This window comes from Microcaecilia unicolor, chromosome 7 (genome assembly GCF_901765095.1).
Source record: "Microcaecilia unicolor chromosome 7, aMicUni1.1, whole genome shotgun sequence".
Lineage (NCBI taxonomy): Eukaryota > Metazoa > Chordata > Amphibia > Gymnophiona > Siphonopidae > Microcaecilia > Microcaecilia unicolor.
Window position 1 is genome coordinate 174,560,371 of NC_044037.1, and position 16,647 is coordinate 174,577,017.

At 40.0% G+C, this 16,647-nt stretch overlaps 1 protein-coding gene across 2 annotated transcripts in view; it reads right to left on the minus strand.

Annotated features, from left to right (window-relative positions):
- Positions 1-16,647, minus strand: part of STRADB (STE20 related adaptor beta) — a 123,960-nt gene that overhangs the window by 93,687 nt on the left and 13,626 nt on the right. For both annotated transcript variants that reach the window (XR_003942875.1, XM_030210113.1), the window contains exons 3-6: positions 12,775-12,855; positions 7,648-7,750; positions 4,317-4,438; positions 114-222 (exon numbers count right to left, since the gene is read on the minus strand). Coding sequence is in view for 1 of the 2 variants with exons in the window: in XM_030210113.1 (XP_030065973.1) it covers positions 114-222; positions 4,317-4,438; positions 7,648-7,750; positions 12,775-12,855 (415 nt within the window). In the remaining variant the exon portion in view is untranslated. The remainder of the gene's footprint in view (positions 1-113; positions 223-4,316; positions 4,439-7,647; positions 7,751-12,774; positions 12,856-16,647) is intronic.

Sequence of the window (16,647 nt, forward strand, 5' to 3'; positions counted from 1 at the left end):
CTTATTTCATTACACCTATAGTACAGACTTAGTGATATGAATATAATTGTATAAAGTTCCTTTCCCGTATAAACTGATTCACTACTCAGTTTCTTAAAACATTAAATTCTCACCATAGGTCATGAAGGGAGAGACGGCCCAAAGCCAGTTCCCAGCTGTAAACACTGTACATAGTGGCATAATGTTGGGGTGCTGGAAAAAGTGGGACAGGACCACTTCATTCTGGAGAGTCAAATGAAAATATGCGCGTTACCATTTAGTCTCAACATAACATGTTAATCATTTACAGTTTCTAACAAGATTAGTCTAGGGAAGAATAAGGAATGCTGCTATTCACTGCTTTACAGCACACTGTAACCAGAGCGACAAACCATGACCACAGGTATGCTTGATCCAGGCTCTTCCTATCCCTGTATACAGAATAAGCTGTAAAACTTCAGCGCCAAGCAGCCTAACTTTTCACAGTCCATGTAGTCATTTTTAATGCTCCTCCTCTACAGTGTTATTAATAACCAGAGAACATTTCTGCCCCTCAGTTTGGTGGTTAGCACCAAGAAGCCAATATAATAAACAGCAAGTTAAAATGTGTGCTAAAAACGGAGAAAAATGTGCACTACACTTAGCATACCTTTCTACATTAGCTAGATGCACTAAAAATGGTAGGTAAGTTTAAAAGTGAACTAATTTTCCTAATTTAAGAAAACTGGAGGCTCTCTGATTCCTGAACCAGAGGCAAGAACATGTCACAAACCCTGACTTTAACTTCCCCACCAAATGTCCCAATTCTTAATGCACTATAAGCAACCCATCCCTAATGCACCCCCCCACTCACCATACCCACCAATACCCCCATCCTGAATGAATCTACCCACCAATCTAACAAATCTCTCTCTTAACCAATGGAAATTAACATTTTCCTTATTTGGCAGCTTGACCGATAGAAGTATATTATTCTCCCAATATTCAAAGGCATTTAACCTGTGAGGATCAGCACCTGGCTGGTTAAATGCTACATAGCCAGTTATCTGCCAACATTCAGCGGGACATGGCTCCAATAAACATAAAACATAAACATGTACTGGGGGAATTATGCAGTACCTACCTGACTGCACTGAAAAATAGGAAAGCTACTGCCATTACTGACTCTCCAGGGGCAATTCCACAGATATAGAGGAGCTCTAAATGAAGGGACAGATTTTGCAGCACATTTCCTGTTTACCGCTTGTAATCCCAAAAGCTATTAAAGCGATGTACATTCAGGTCAGCAGAACACCGAGTATATTGCTATTGGATTTTAGATTTAATTACTTGCTTTTCCAAATCTGAGCTTTAAAGAGGCACTTCTCAAATTGGGAGTCTGGTAGGAGCCTATTCTATAAAGAAACATAAGAGCCTCCTTTACAGAATATTAGCATAATAATAAAAATATGTGCTTGTAAGTTAAGTGCAAGCACTTTTGCTAGCCAAACAGCTGGCGTATGTGTGCCTAAGAGCCAGAGATACTATCAGGCTTATTTTCAAAGCACTTTGGGAGGCTAAGTTCCATAGGTTTCTATGGAACTTTGGGAGGCTAAGTGCTTTGAAAATATGCCTCTATGTATTCTATAAGTTGGAAGCATAAGTGCAAGTCTCACCCATGCTCCAACCAGACTATGCCTAGCTGTAAAATAAGAACTATGCAAAATATAAGTATATTTACAGAATAGCACTTAGGTGGAATTTTAAGGTTTATGTGCATATATCCACATAGACGTGCATATACAACCATTATCTTAATGAATTATGCATGTAATTTGGTATACAACTGATAGCACATATTTAAAGAATTGCCCACAGAGCAAGTTACAGATCCGCTACAGTTGGTACTTCCCTACCTCAAGAGCTATAATCTATGACAGTGGTTCCCAAACCTGGTTTTGGAGGCACTCCAGCAAGTAAGATTTTTAAGACACCCACAATTAATATTCATGAGAGATATGCATGCACTTCCTTTTTCACATGCAAATCTCTCTCACGAATATTCATTGTGGATATACTGAAAACCTGACTGGCTGGGGTGTCTCCAGGACCAGGTTTGGGAACCACTGATCTATGAGCTAGAAATACTTACTTGTATGTATGAATGTGCGTTTTTAGAATTTAACACATGCTGATGGGGCCTATTTACTAATAACTCACACTAATCACAAATTAACACCTACTAGTACATTAGTTTTCAGGTTAGCAAAACTAGCCTTAAGTCTGTACTGGAGCAATGAAGGGTTAAGGGCCCTTTTACTAAGCTGCATAAGTGTCAATGCATGCCCAACGCATGCCAAATGGAGTTACTGCCCAGCTACCGTGTGGCTCTTGCGGTAATTTCATTTTTGGAAAATGAGCAAGCAGATCAGTATATTATCCAAAATATTTTATTGAAGATACTGTATATAAGACAGTTGCCCAACACAGGCCGTGTTTCACCCACAAAAGGGCTGCGTCAGGGGCTAGTCTGTATCTCTACGAATAAGAACAATTGCAAATTGCATATCAGGACAAGGAAAAAGGAAATGCAAAAAAAAAAACAGCACAAACAGCGTGTCCTGTTGAGTTTCCAAATCACCAGCAAGTAGTCTGCTATCAATGCTTGCTCATTTTCCACGTTGGATTTTGCAGATCGTTTGCCTTGCTGTTTTCTTGGTAATTTCATTTTTGCCATGCGTCTGAAAAATAATTTTTATTTTCGGATGCATGTATAGGACGCGTGCCAAGTGGAATTTGATGCGCATAGGTCATTACCGCCCAGTTACCGTGTGAGACTTTACCGCTAGGTTAATGGATGGTGGTAAGGTCTCAGACTCAAAATGGACGTGCGCCAATTTTGATTTTGCTGCAAGTCCATTTTCGTAAAAAATGTTAAAAAGGCCTTTTTTATAGGCGTGCTGAAAAATGAACCTGCGTGCGCCCAAAACTCGCACCTACACTACCACAGGCCATTTTTCAATTCACCTTAGTAAAAAGGACCCCGTAGTGACTTGTCCAAGGTCACAAAGCAGTAGCAGCATTTGAATCTCTGGCTTTCCTGGTTATGAGGCTGCTGCTCTAACCTCTAGGCTACTCCTCCATTCACACCTCCTCAGGAAATTTGCACAGGTTTAAATGAGGTGCATGATTTATAAGAACTACTAAGAAAACAGTTAATGGTTCATTGTCCCTAATTCCTAAGAGGCACATCAGGAGGTTCTTCCCTGTGATGTCCCCATTCTTTTTGTTGATTGTTATTTCCTGCTCATTAATAGTTTAGTTTATTTGGTATTTGATATACCGCCTTTCAAAGACAAAATTAAAGTGGTGTACAATAATACGTAATAGAAAAGAAAGGAACTACACCAATAATATAGGACAGAGGAAAGGCGGAGGAGGGAGGAACAAAACCATCTTCCAGATCACAGCCCTGCTGCCGGGCGACTCACAAATTAAGAATGCCAGTGTAAATAAGTGAGTTTTTAAAAGGGACCTAAAATAGTAATAGGACTGTTCTGTCCTAAGTTCAATAGGGAGGGTGTTCCATAGGATAGGGGCCATACAAAAAAAGGCTGAACGCAGTGTCGATTCCAGACGAGAGGCCAAGGCCGAAGTTCGGGAAGGGGTATAAGGTGTAATAAATATAGAGAGATAGAAGGGGATCCCAATGAGGAGGACCTTGTGGGTGAGGATTTTAAACTGAACTCGAAAGGAGAAAGAGAGCCAATGATAATGAGCCAGCAACGGTGCAACATGATGTGACCTATGTGTGCAAGCAAGTAACTGAACGGAAGTGGTCTAGACGATTTTGAGGCGTTTTGAGAAACTATTTTGGGAGGCCAGAGAAAATAATTTACAGTAGTCAAGACGAGAGGAAATGAGGGGGCTAAAGATTTACCAGTGACCCACAGAGAACTGACTTAGAAGGGTTCAGTACGAGATGATTTAAGGTGAGCCATGAATCGATAACATCCAAGTAGGACTGGAGCCTAGATAAGTCAAGGCTATAAGGATCTTGAGTAGAGACCAGAAAAATGTCATCTGCATAAATACAGAACTTGATGGAAGTCATTTGGATGAGAGATGCCAGAAGACTGAGAAAAATGTTAAACAAAGATGGGAGAGCAAGGAACCTTGTGAAACACCATAATGGAGATCCAGCTCTACAACTGCCTGTCTATATGCTCCCAGATATTATCTCTACTTGATAATCTATTTTGTGCAAATCACAAGGTGGGCATCAAGACCCCATAAGCACTACTGGTCATTGTCAACTGTCCCTAATATAAAACATTTAAACTTTTATCTTCATTTACCTGTAGGATTTTTAAATGTTCTTCTGAGCAGCTTTCCAGGTCTGTAATTTTCACGGTCACTAGTGTTCCTGTAGGTGTGTGACGAGCGAGGTAGATTGAAGTTAAATCACTGAATCCACTTCCTGTAATGCAACAGAAAAGCATAGCAGATATTTTGCAAACAAGACAGCCGAGCTACCATCAACATATTCATCTGTAAATGCTACATCGTTTATCAAATTAATCACAAATTCAGAAATCTAAAATGTGATTTCAGGTTATATCATCAGAGACAACAGGTGCTCAGTGTATCAGCATTTTGATGTCTGCCTTGGTCAGGCTAGGATATGACAGCTTTCTAGGGTCTAGTGCTTTCCCTTTAAAGGGCTGTTGTTGGGCAAGGCATTTCAATTTGATGTTGAAGTCAATGACAGAGACTGTCTAAGTTAGGAGATGCTCTCTAAAGATTATTGAATTGATATACAGAAGACTCTCTAAATTTGTTTCAGTTCTAAAGAGACAATAAATAAATTGCCCATTTTACCTAAGATCTGCTAAAATGTACAGAATCTGGCCTCAGATATAAGGCTCCTATTGGATAGGTAGATGGTAAAAGGCTCTTTCAGGCATGAAATGGGAATGCCAACAGGTATGGTCATTCTGGGAAATGATTTTCAAGTTCAGTCAGGGAATTACAAGTACAGCATTTCTTAACCCTCTGAATATAGTTTTGCCATGATTGCACCATTCTCTGCAGCCACCTATTACTTATAAGAAATCAATATTTCAGCATTTACCATTGGCTATTATCATGGCAATAGCAACTCACTGAAAGTACTTGATCTTTGCCTAGGTTCTGGAAAATATGAAATACTATGGTGATGGAAAAATTAACCAGGTTCTATCAAAATACACACAAAGGGTAATTTTTAAAGGCATTACCCAAAGAAATGGCCTGTCAGAAAATTGCTCAGTTTATGTGTGCACATCCTAATACAACACCTAGGTTTAGCTGCTGTTTGAAGAGGCACTCTCAAGGGAAAGGTTTGCACTTTGGTGCATACTTTTCTAAAATCCTAAATGCATACACACTTTTTAACCTAGAAAAATTGTGCACCTCAAAATGTAAGCATGTAATTTTTCTCCGTTAATTTTTAAAGTAGACGTATGTGAGGACTTCTGCTTTGAAAACACAGCAAAGGCACACAGAGAAAAGTATATTTGTACTTTGTATCCATAAATGCAGTTATAAAAATTACCTTCTTAATAGGTATCACACCATCTGAAACCATTTAGGCAGCAGGGCCGGTCTTAGCAATTGAGGGGTCTTGTGCAGACCAGTTCGCTGCCCCCCCCTAGTCCCACCCAGCCCCACCCCTTGTTGACAAAATATGTTTTAAACATTTTCATTTATTTCAAATAAAGACAAATCAAGCAAAACTTGTATAAAAAACTAATTCAAACATGAAAAATGCTATACTAGGAAACCTTTGGGTTTAAAAAGCAAAACCATGTGCACATAAGGACTGGATACATGAATTAAAACGAATACCCTTAATATGTAATACTTGGTAGCAATAATGAAACAGTGATTGAATATTCAGATAGCAAGCAGCCTGAGCCAACAGATTTATTTTCCACTGAACATAATTAACTTTGTATGAACTTGGCTGCTAACAGTGCGCTAGACTATCGAGAGGGGAGGAGAGGGGAGGGAAAGGAAAGGGAGATACTGGACTACCTCTATGGGAGGTTGGGGAGATGCTGGACTATCACTATGGTGAGTAGGGGAGATGCTTGATGTCTGTGGGGAGGTGGGGGCACACAGCTGAAGATTAGCTTATGGTGTCAGATACCCTCGGGCTAGCCTTGCATCTTGGGAGAAATTTTATTGTAGTTTAACCATGTCCTACCTGCAGAAAAGGGATTTTATGAAAATTACCCCAGGGATTATGTGCATATAAAAGTAGGCATGGAGAATATCTGTGCCTATTTTTATATGACTAAAGTGAAGGTGTTTTGGGAGGGAGGAGTTTTTCTGGATGGAGTTGTGCTGTATGTTTATACAAAACTTTCTATACCGTCCTTCATTAGCAAGCATCAGAGCAGTTACAATAACATGTGTAGTTTACAAAATATGCACATACATTTACATCAACTTCCAAGCTGATTTAAACATATAGAGGTGCATTTTTATCAGTGATGCTGCTGACTGTATTGAGGCTAAAATACACCTAGATGCTTATGTTATTTTTATAAAATAGCCCCAAACAGATGCCTATATGGACTTCTTACCTAGGTAACCTGTTATAAAATGGTTCTTACAAAATTACCCTGAATGTAAAAGATGCATTTTGAGGAGGAGTTTTGGTGGGGAGTGGGCTGAGTCGCATGTTATAAAATAGGCACTTATGTATAGGGTTACCATATTTGCGGAGACAAAAAAAAAGGAGGACACAAAAAATAAAAACTGTTGCTACCTTTGGTAAAGAAATATTTTATCATAGCAAACGTGTAAATGGCTTTTAGTTAATGAACATATGTCAAACAGTGACTAACTTAATGTACAGCACTAGACAATAATCTACTTTTCTAAAGCTTCCAGATTTGAGTTTGAATGAGTCTGAGCCCAAGTGTACTTATCAGAAGAGTGGATATCCCTCAGTAACTTTGGCTGGCTTCTAAAATACATGTGGAAATTTCTGTACGACATATGCTTAAAGACATGCTGCACAAACAAAATTCCTTTCACAGATTCAACCAGCAGAGAAAGAGAGAGGAGATCAGCAATGGCTTTCTCTCTCTCTCTAGCACCCCCATGTGTCCAGAATGACTAACAGACCAGAGGTGGTGTCTCTCATTATGTGGGTAGGTGTGTTGGTCATAGGCACATAAAAGAGAGTATTTTTCTAAAAATTAAAACACCTGGAGGGCATATTTGAAGAAGTCCAAAAGGAGGACATGTCCTCTAAAAGAGGATGTATGATAACCCTACTTATGTACATAATTTATTACCATATATTTACACCTGCTCCCGAGCTGGTGTAAATATATTTTGCTGCATTGCAGACACAGTTTTGGCTAATGAGGCCAAATCTCTTTTTTTGTTTATTTTTAAGAATTCATTAAAAAAGAGCACGTGGCTTAAAACGGGAGGAGGAAACAGGGAAGAAAGAATTGGGAGTGTATAAAATGTGCAACTTTGAGGAAGTTCCTACATTCTAAGATTGTATAAGGTCTGGTATTAACATATGCCTTTCTTCAAGCTCATTATGATACCATCAAGAAGGACAACATGGAATAGAAATGCCACATTGGGCTACAAAACAAGAGGTAAACAGAAAGACATTACCTAATTCCACCTGAAACTCATAGTGGGAGATGTCAGAACAGCATACTGGCATTTCAACTCCTCCAGGAGATGGAGGACTCCAGGACAAGGACAGCTCATCTGCCTAGCAAAAGAATAGAAGATAAGTGTAAGTAACCACTTAGTTTTTTTTTAACAAAATAAAAACACACAATAGTGTCAAGAGTTTGGAATTTTAAACTCCATATGCTCAGAAAGGTTGACGGGAAATTATTAACGAAGGGACCCTTAGCGGAAAAGACTTCAGTGTGTTAACTGGCTGTCTGAAAATGGTCCTCCCTCAATGAAAGGGAGGATTAGGACTCTCTCTACAACACTGAAGAAAAGGACTGGATAAACTGGTGAGGTAAAATAAGTAAAAGGCAAAATAACATGGCTACCTTTCTCTTCTGCAACAGAAGACAGTCAGTCAATGATACAGTGAAGGTGTAAAAGATACAATCCAGCAGCAAGTAACATCATCAGCTATGAGGTACATTAAATGGTCTCAGAATTCAAACCATATGTGTGCTACCTTTATTCACTATCACTTGGGCCATGCAAAATCAGTTTTTCCTCTTTCCATTGATTTATCTGCAGCTTTTGATTTGGTCAATCATGCAATTTTCCTTCACAGACTGCAACATGACAGCTTAAGGGATACTGTCCTGGCATGGTTCTTATCTTTCCAACCGTACCTACACTGTGCAATTTAATAATGTCACATCCCAGCCTTTCTCTATGGTCAGTGGAGTCCCCCAGGAATCCATTCTAGCTCTCACACTCTTTAACATCTTCCTGGCCCCACTTTTAACCCAATTACTATCCTTGGATTTTACAGCCTATGCCTATGCTGATGACATACAGGTAATTTGTACTATAGACCCTTTAGATCACTGTCAAATCTCCAGTATTAACAAAAGATAAACACAAACAACAGACTGTCTTTAGACCAACAAGTTTATTCTCAACCCTAGCAAATCAAAGATCCTCCTCCTTACTGACTGTGCTGATAAAAGCTTGTATCTCTGGCCGTCTTCAAATCTAAGCTAAAAGCCCACCTTTTTGATGCTGCTTTTAACTCCTAACCCTTATTCACTTGTTCAGAACCCTTATTTTATCATCCTCACTTAGATTGTAAGCTCTTTTGAGCAGGGACTGTCTCTTTGTATCAGGTGTTCAGCGCTGCGTGCGTCTGGTAGCGCTATACAAATGCTAATAATAATAATAATATTCCCTTATCTCTTGTTTGTCCTGTTTGTCTGTCCTAGTTAGATTGTAAGCTCTGTCGAGCAGGGACTGTCTCTTTGTGTTCAAGTGTACAGCGCTGCGTACGTCTAGTAGCGCTTTAGAAATGATAAGTAGTAGTAGTAGTAGTTGTATCTCCCATTCTTCTTTCCTCTGTTCCAGTCCCATTAGTTAGTACCACAAGAATCCTGGGGATAACCAATAACAACTCCCTTAACTTTACTACCCAGATTTCTACAGTTGTGAAAAGCTCATTCTTTATGCTACGCATGATCCACTCTATACGATCCCTACTGTGCACCTCAGCCCTTAATATCCTTATTCATTCACTACTCATCAGCCAACTTGATTACTGTAACACACTTTAACCAGGGAAAATGAAAATACCTGAATAAACTTGAAACTCTCTCTCCACCCCTTTTTGCTAGTGGTAAAGTACCTGAACGGTGACCAGCATGGGTCTTTTTTACCCATAGAAGGGGGTGGGCAATTTTTATGGAGGCTTTTTACACCAGGCACATAGCATATCCCTGTAAAAAAGTTTTGAAAATAACCCTAAAAAACACAAAGCTTTAGTAAGCAAACCGAGAGGTAAATTTTATAAACGCATGCATTCATAATAGTATGCACATAGTGGCAAATTTTCAAAAGTATGCACATTTCCATTTTGAGAATTACCCCAGAGAATATATGCTCTTACAGTTTCACCTGCCCTTTACCGTCTACAGATTTTCTGTTATTTTATGCAAACAGATCTACATGTATTTTGATAGGTGTGCAAATACCCCACCCAACCCAACCCAACCCTTGGGACTGCCTCCGTTCAGGTAAAGTTACGCTTGTACAGGTAAAATTATGCATAATGGACGTATGCTAATTTAACGCAAAAATGACTTTTAAAATTGTTCTTCTTACAGTTTAGCACTCGACTGCTAAAAACTTTTTACCACAAACTTTTGTGAATCTGCTCCTTTGTTTAGTTACACTCTTCTGAACATACTGTCCTGAAAGAATCTAAATTTATATTTGTCAGTATTGTTTTATCTTAGCTTAAAGAATAGCCTTAAACTAGAAGGCCCCACTGCCATCCTTGGAGCAAAAGAGATCATGTTCTTGAGAATTTTCTGACGGAAAAATTTGTATTACAGCAGAGCTTGCTTTGACAATTCCAAAATGTAAGGAAAAATTAAATTTCCTTTTCCAGGTAAACAGCTGTGACCATATGTGCAAGATTAAAAAACTGAGAGGACAATTTTATAGAGGCATTTTCATGTACTTAAGCCAGTATACACACATAAAATGTCTCTTATAAAACTACCCTATGCATACAAGTATGTGTGATGACAAGAACACACCTACTAATACATGATTACTGTAGGCATGGAGTGGGGCTAAGCTTGGGTAGAGCACAGACATCATAGAACACACATGTGTGCACGCACTTTAAGCCATAAACACATAGACTTGCTTCCAAGCAGGCATAAATATTCACTGCTTCGTTATAGGTGAGATTTCTATAGGATTTGTGGCTGTATTTTATAAAGACACGTGGAGGGGCATTTTCGATATGATATTTAAGTCCGACCGGACATTTTGCAAAAACCGTCTAAAATCTGAATAGGAAAGGAGGTCATTTTCAAAAAAAGAAAAACGTCTATCTTTTGTTTTCGAAAATAGAAGGTTTTGTGATTTGGATGTTTAATTTTTTGGTCCACTTTCGAAAAACCCCCAAAAACGTCCAAGTGCAAAATGCACAAAATCAAGCCATTGGGATGTAGGATGAGCCAGCATTTTTAGTACACTGGTCCCACTGACATCCCAGGAAAGAAATAGAGCACCCTAGGGGGCACTTAAGTGGACTTCATAAAATGCTCCCAGGTACACATCTGACCATTGCTCCCTTACCTTGTCTGCTGAGCCCCCCAAAACCCACCCAAAACCCACTACCCCCAACTGTACACCACTACCATAGCCCTTATGGGTGAAGGGGGCACCTACACGTGGGTACAGTGGGTTTCTGATGAGTTTTGGAGGGCTCACAGTTTCCTCCACAAGTGTAACAGGTAGGGGGAGGTAGAAGTCTGGGTCCACCAGTCTGCAGTGCACTGCACCCACCACTAGACTACGCCAGGGACCTGAGTATAACATCTGACGCTGGCAAGTAATGTTTTTCATCACATTTTTTGGGGGGTGGGAGGAGGTTAGTGACCACTGAGGGAATAAGGGGAGGTCATCCACGATTCCCTCCAGTGGTCATCTGGTTATTTAGGGCACCTTTTTGTGTCTTATTCGTTATATAAACAAGTCTAGCTCAAAACGTCTTAGTTTTAGTCCTGGATGGTTTTGTTTTCTTCCATTAGGGCTAAAAAAACGTCTAAGTCTCAGGAACACCCAAATCTCACCCTGAACATGTCCCTGATACGCCCCCTTGAGATTTGGACGCACTTCTGACGGACTTCAGAGAAAGATGTCCAAAAAGAGGTTTTGATAATACTTATGTGGACGTTTCTGTGAGATAAACATCCAAATTTATTTTTTTGTTTTGTTTTTTTTGTTACATTTGTACCCCACGCTTTCCCACTCATGGCAGGCTCAATGCGGCTTACATATACAGGTACTTATTTGTACCTGGGGCAATGGAGGGTTAAGTGACTTGCCCAGAGTCACAAGGAGCTGCCTGTGCCTGAAGTGGGAATTGAACTCAGTTCCCCAGGACCAGAGTCCACCACCCTAACCACTAGGCCACTGCTGACTTATGTCACTTTTTGGACGTCTATCTCTTTTGAAAATGCGACTGTAAGTCAGAAAAGGGTTGAGGAGCACTGTACTGAATTATTTCCCTTTACACTAAGAAGCGGTAAGCACTGATGCATACTTACCACAATGAAAAAGGGCTTACCGCAGGGTGCGCTCAGGCATCCCACAGTAATTTTTCCATGTATATGCACTCCCATATGTGCCGAGCACTAACCGATTACAATGTGGTTAGCACATGAGCACTTACTGCCTACAAAATAGGTGTAGTTAAGGGACACTAATGGGAAAATTAGTGCGTGGCCATTAATTTTGGAAATAGAAAATTAGCCATTTTACCCACGCAGTAAAAATGGCCTTAGCGCATGGGAATGACCCACATAAGCATGAGCCAACACCATTTTTTACCACATCTTAGTAAAAAGGCCCCTTAATTTATACCTCAGATAACAGAGAATTCCAGGGCTGCCGAGGGGGGGGGGGGGGGGGGGGAAGCAGAAGGGGCAAGAGTCCACGGGCCCGGCACCAGTGATCAAAAGAGACTGCTCTGCCAGCCACAGGTCCTTCTTCCTGCTGTGTCCTGTCTATGCGGAAACAGGAAGCAGGACCTGTAGCGGGCAGAGCACTCTCTCTCTTGTTAGGATTTTGAACGTTGAAATTATTATTTACAACCTATGCATAAAAATGCTAGATTTTACAAAACTGGCTGTCCAGAAAGAGGCAATTAATAATTTCAGTGAAAGAACTCTTATTCTTGGATTTTTTAGGTGTTTTTTTAAACACCAAAGGCAAGCATAATTGCTCCCTCAATCACTAGTACAAATGAACAGTTAGTTGACACCTATAACAATGACCTTTGTACTCCTCTGGAACTCTCCATCAACAGTACTGACTTGACCACTGGATTAAATCAGGTTCCCTCCTTAATCTAGTGCTGAATAACCAAACCTCAATAAAAATGAAGAAATTGGGAAAGGTAAGTTCTTCATTACGACAATGATTAAATCATTCCTCAGTTAATCAGGCAAAAAGACTGTATTCAAAACTCAGTCACTAATAAAACCATAAAGATGTCAATGGTATAGATTATAATGAACTCAAGATACAGTCATCCTGACTTTATCTTACCAAGAATTGATGGATGCTGGTTTCTGACTGTTTTCCTGACCCAAGAGATTCAACTGGTGTTCGTGTGATACAGAAACAATCCTGAAAAAAATAAACAAACATTCATTTACACAAAGAGAATAAGTGGGTTGCACTGCAGTTTCCACACAGAACTAACAAAAACAAGTCACTCACTGCAAACTTGGTAGAGTATGATACTTTCCAGTCCAGTATAAATTCAATGCATTACTGAATAAGGAATTTCAAAAGATATTTTCATCTCTGTGTGAATATTATGTGTTAGAGATAACACACCAAAATCTCAGCACTCAAAACATTTCAAAGTAGTCAAAGTCCCCAAAGGGAAACGGAATCATCTTCAACATATGCCTTCAATTAGGTGAATCATTTGTATGTCTTATCGTCTCAGAATCACATTAGAGCCCATTTTGATTTTTTTGTCAATGTGACAACAGTGGTCTTTAGGCTATAGATAAGGTCAAAATACAGTGCAATCAGCTTAAGTGCAAGGGTCTGGGACCAAAGAAATACATGCAGTTAACCAGAGCGTGCACTTAACCGTTGTGACCCAAAGAAGCTTGATATCTGATAAACATATGTACAGTACTGTTTATTATACGTACAGTATACAGTCTCCTTTAACTGACGTTAGGCTTACTTGAAGTAATCAGTCATAGTCCTCTGTACACTCTTGTGTCTGTGAATTACATAGACTACGTCTGCCAGACGGTGAAAACTGTCATAGCACTGACATCCAGTGGTCTCCAGATAGGCCCGCATGGTATTGAGATTTTCCAGCGCTCTTGCAAAAGTGACAGGAGGTTGTTGAATTTCGTCAGCCCGTGCCTCGCTGCTCATTTCATCATCCATTTCATCAGCCGTTGCCTGCGTGTAGGCACATATCTGGACATCAGTGCTGTCGTCAGCTGTTTGTAGATCGTAATCAACAGCTACGTAGCGATGAAACTCCTCTTCTGTAACACAGGCTGGGATGTCAATAGCCTGTTCATCTGACACGTTTGCAACAGCTGCATCTGTTTCGTCCCTCTCCACATCCCTAACAAAGCTTGCCCGCTTGTAGCAGTTCACAATGGTTGCCTGTGTAACATGATTCCAGGCTTCTTTCTGCATATGTAGGGAATCCAACAGTGATAGATTACGAGCCAGTTCAACTGCACGTTTATCCTTGCCAGTCTGGTCATCCATAACGCTCATCAGATGACGTAGCACAAGAGCCCAATAATGTTGTTTGAAATTGGCTATTATGCCCTGATCCATAGGTTGGATCAGAGCGGTAGTGTTTGGTGGCAGGAAGACCACCTTGGCGTTAGACAGCCTGACATCATCACTGTGTGCAGCACAATTATCACAAAGCAACAAAATCTGATGCTTTTGTGCCTGCATTCTAGTGTCTAACTTCTTTAGCCACTGCTTCCAAATTTCCCCAGTCATCCATGAATTTGCGTTAGCCTAGTATGACACAGGAAGTTGCTTAACTTTCTTGAAGCAACGGGGCTGTTTGCTCTTTCCAATTACGAGGGGTTCCAACTTCTCACTCCCATCCATATTGCAGCAAAGGAGGATCGTCAGTCGGTCCTTCGACGTTTTACCTCCTGTAGTTTTGGCTTGTTTGAATGCAAGTGTTCCATCAGGAATCGCTCGCCAGTAGATACCGTTTTCATCAGTATTGAAAATGTCACGAGGTGCAAACTCGTTCAAGATGGTAGGAAGAACTGAAACAACCCAATTTTCAGCACCAAAGTCATCAGCGTCTTTTTTTTCACCATGCTGTTTCTTGAATTTTATGTTGTTCCTCTCCTTCCATCTTTCCAACCATCCAACATTGGCTTTGAATTCAGTTAGTCCAAGACTTTCAGCTAGCTGATTAGCTTTCTCCATAAGCAGTGGACCACAGACAGGAAACTGTCTGCTCCTGACTTGAGAAAACCACCGAAGAAGAGCATCTTCTACCTCCTCAGCTTTTTCCGCCCATTTTCGTTTCTGTTGTGGATTTGTATTGTTTTGCCAGTCTTCCAGAAGCTGGTCTTTCTGCTTCAAGATACATGAAATTTGACTGGGATTGACACCATATTCTTTAGCAATAGATGCTTGACTTTGTTTGTTTTCTAATTTTTTAAGAACTTCTATTCGTTCAACCAGTGTTAAAGTCTTACAGTTGCGCGACGATGACGACGACCCCAGTGTACACTCTAACAACATTCTTTCGATTATTCTGCCTGGGGCAGTAAATTTGAAATCTCATTGGCTGTCACGCGCCAATCGGCTTCCATATTCTGTGCGCGCGCTTATGCAGAGTTTTCCCTGCAGAGGAGCGGTCTTAAACCATGCATATAAGTGAATCTTGCACTTATCAGTGGTATCCCCATAGAAATTGATGGCGTCAAAAATGGGACCGAAGTATGGCATGCAGTTAAACAGAGCATGTGCTTATCCTGTTGGATTATTTGTAGTAAATAATTAGCAGATTTTAGTACACACAGCTTCAGCTTTAGAAATGTTAATTTCTTTCTTCATCTCTCTCTCATTCACCCCTGAATAATTCACTGCTGAGTCACTTTAAAGTTGAAGTAACAAAACATCTGTTTACTCACAGTTTGTAGTTAGATTATAATCAGACAGGCTTATATATACATATTACTATACATTTGTATTATCAGCTCTTTCCATGTGCTTAGATGGTAATGGATGCTCACACCACCATAGATCCTCTCAGGTTAGGAGAGATCATGAGCTCCATGTGCTCCATCTGCTGTGTCTAAACCCCCACAGGAAGTTGCATAGCTGTGTGACCTCTCTAAGTAATTCACATCAGAGGTCACAGAGTAATCACAGAGAAATAATAGGTGACAGGCAATGCATGTAAAAATACAATTACATTCCAACAAACCCCTTCTCATGCATAACTGTCATGCAATTATTTATTCATACAAAGTCCAAGCTTTATACGCAAATTCACAAAATGTTCTCTGGGTAACGGTTTGGTCATGATGTCAGCTGTCATCTCACTGGTGTGACAATAGTATAGACTGATGACCCCTTCTTTCGCCAACTCTCGCACGTTGTGGTATTTCGTTGCGATGTGCTTGGTGCGTGACTGAACCTTGTCATTCTGTGACAGTCGGATGCAGCTCTGATTATCTTCCATTATCTGGATTGGTCTCTGTTCAGCTATTCCGAAATCCAGCAAAAGTTTTTTAATCCACATCAGTTCTCTGCACGCTTCCGATACGGCCACGTATTCAGCTTCTGTAGAAGACAGACTCACAATACTTTGTTTATGACTGGCCCATGAAATTTGTACATTTCCATACATAAACACATATCCACTTGTGGATTTATAATTAGAATGATCCCCTGCCCAATCTGAATCACAGTAACATATTAGTTTTGGATTACTATTGGCTGAAATCTTTAATTTACAATCAATGGTACCCTTTAAATACCTTACCATCCTTTTAACTGCAGTCCAATCTGATTTGGTAGGTGAGCTGACCCTTCTGCTCAAAATTCCTACTGCATTTGCTATATCAGCCCTGTATGTGGTAGCTAGATATAAAAGCTTACCTATGGCTGATCTATATTGGATGTTATCTGGTAAAGGTTCTCTTACTGTTTCATCCTTCAGAAAATCAGTGATCATGGGAGTGCTTACAACTTGGGCATCTTGCATACCTAAACTTTCAATAAGCTCATTTATTTTCTGCTTCTGGCTTAGAAGATAAGAACCATCATTTTGTTTCTCAATTTCTATACCAAGATAGTATGACACATTACCCAGTTCTTTTATCTCAACATTGAGGTTTAAACACTTTACAATGTCCTTGTACTCTTGCTCACTTTTGCTTGCAATGA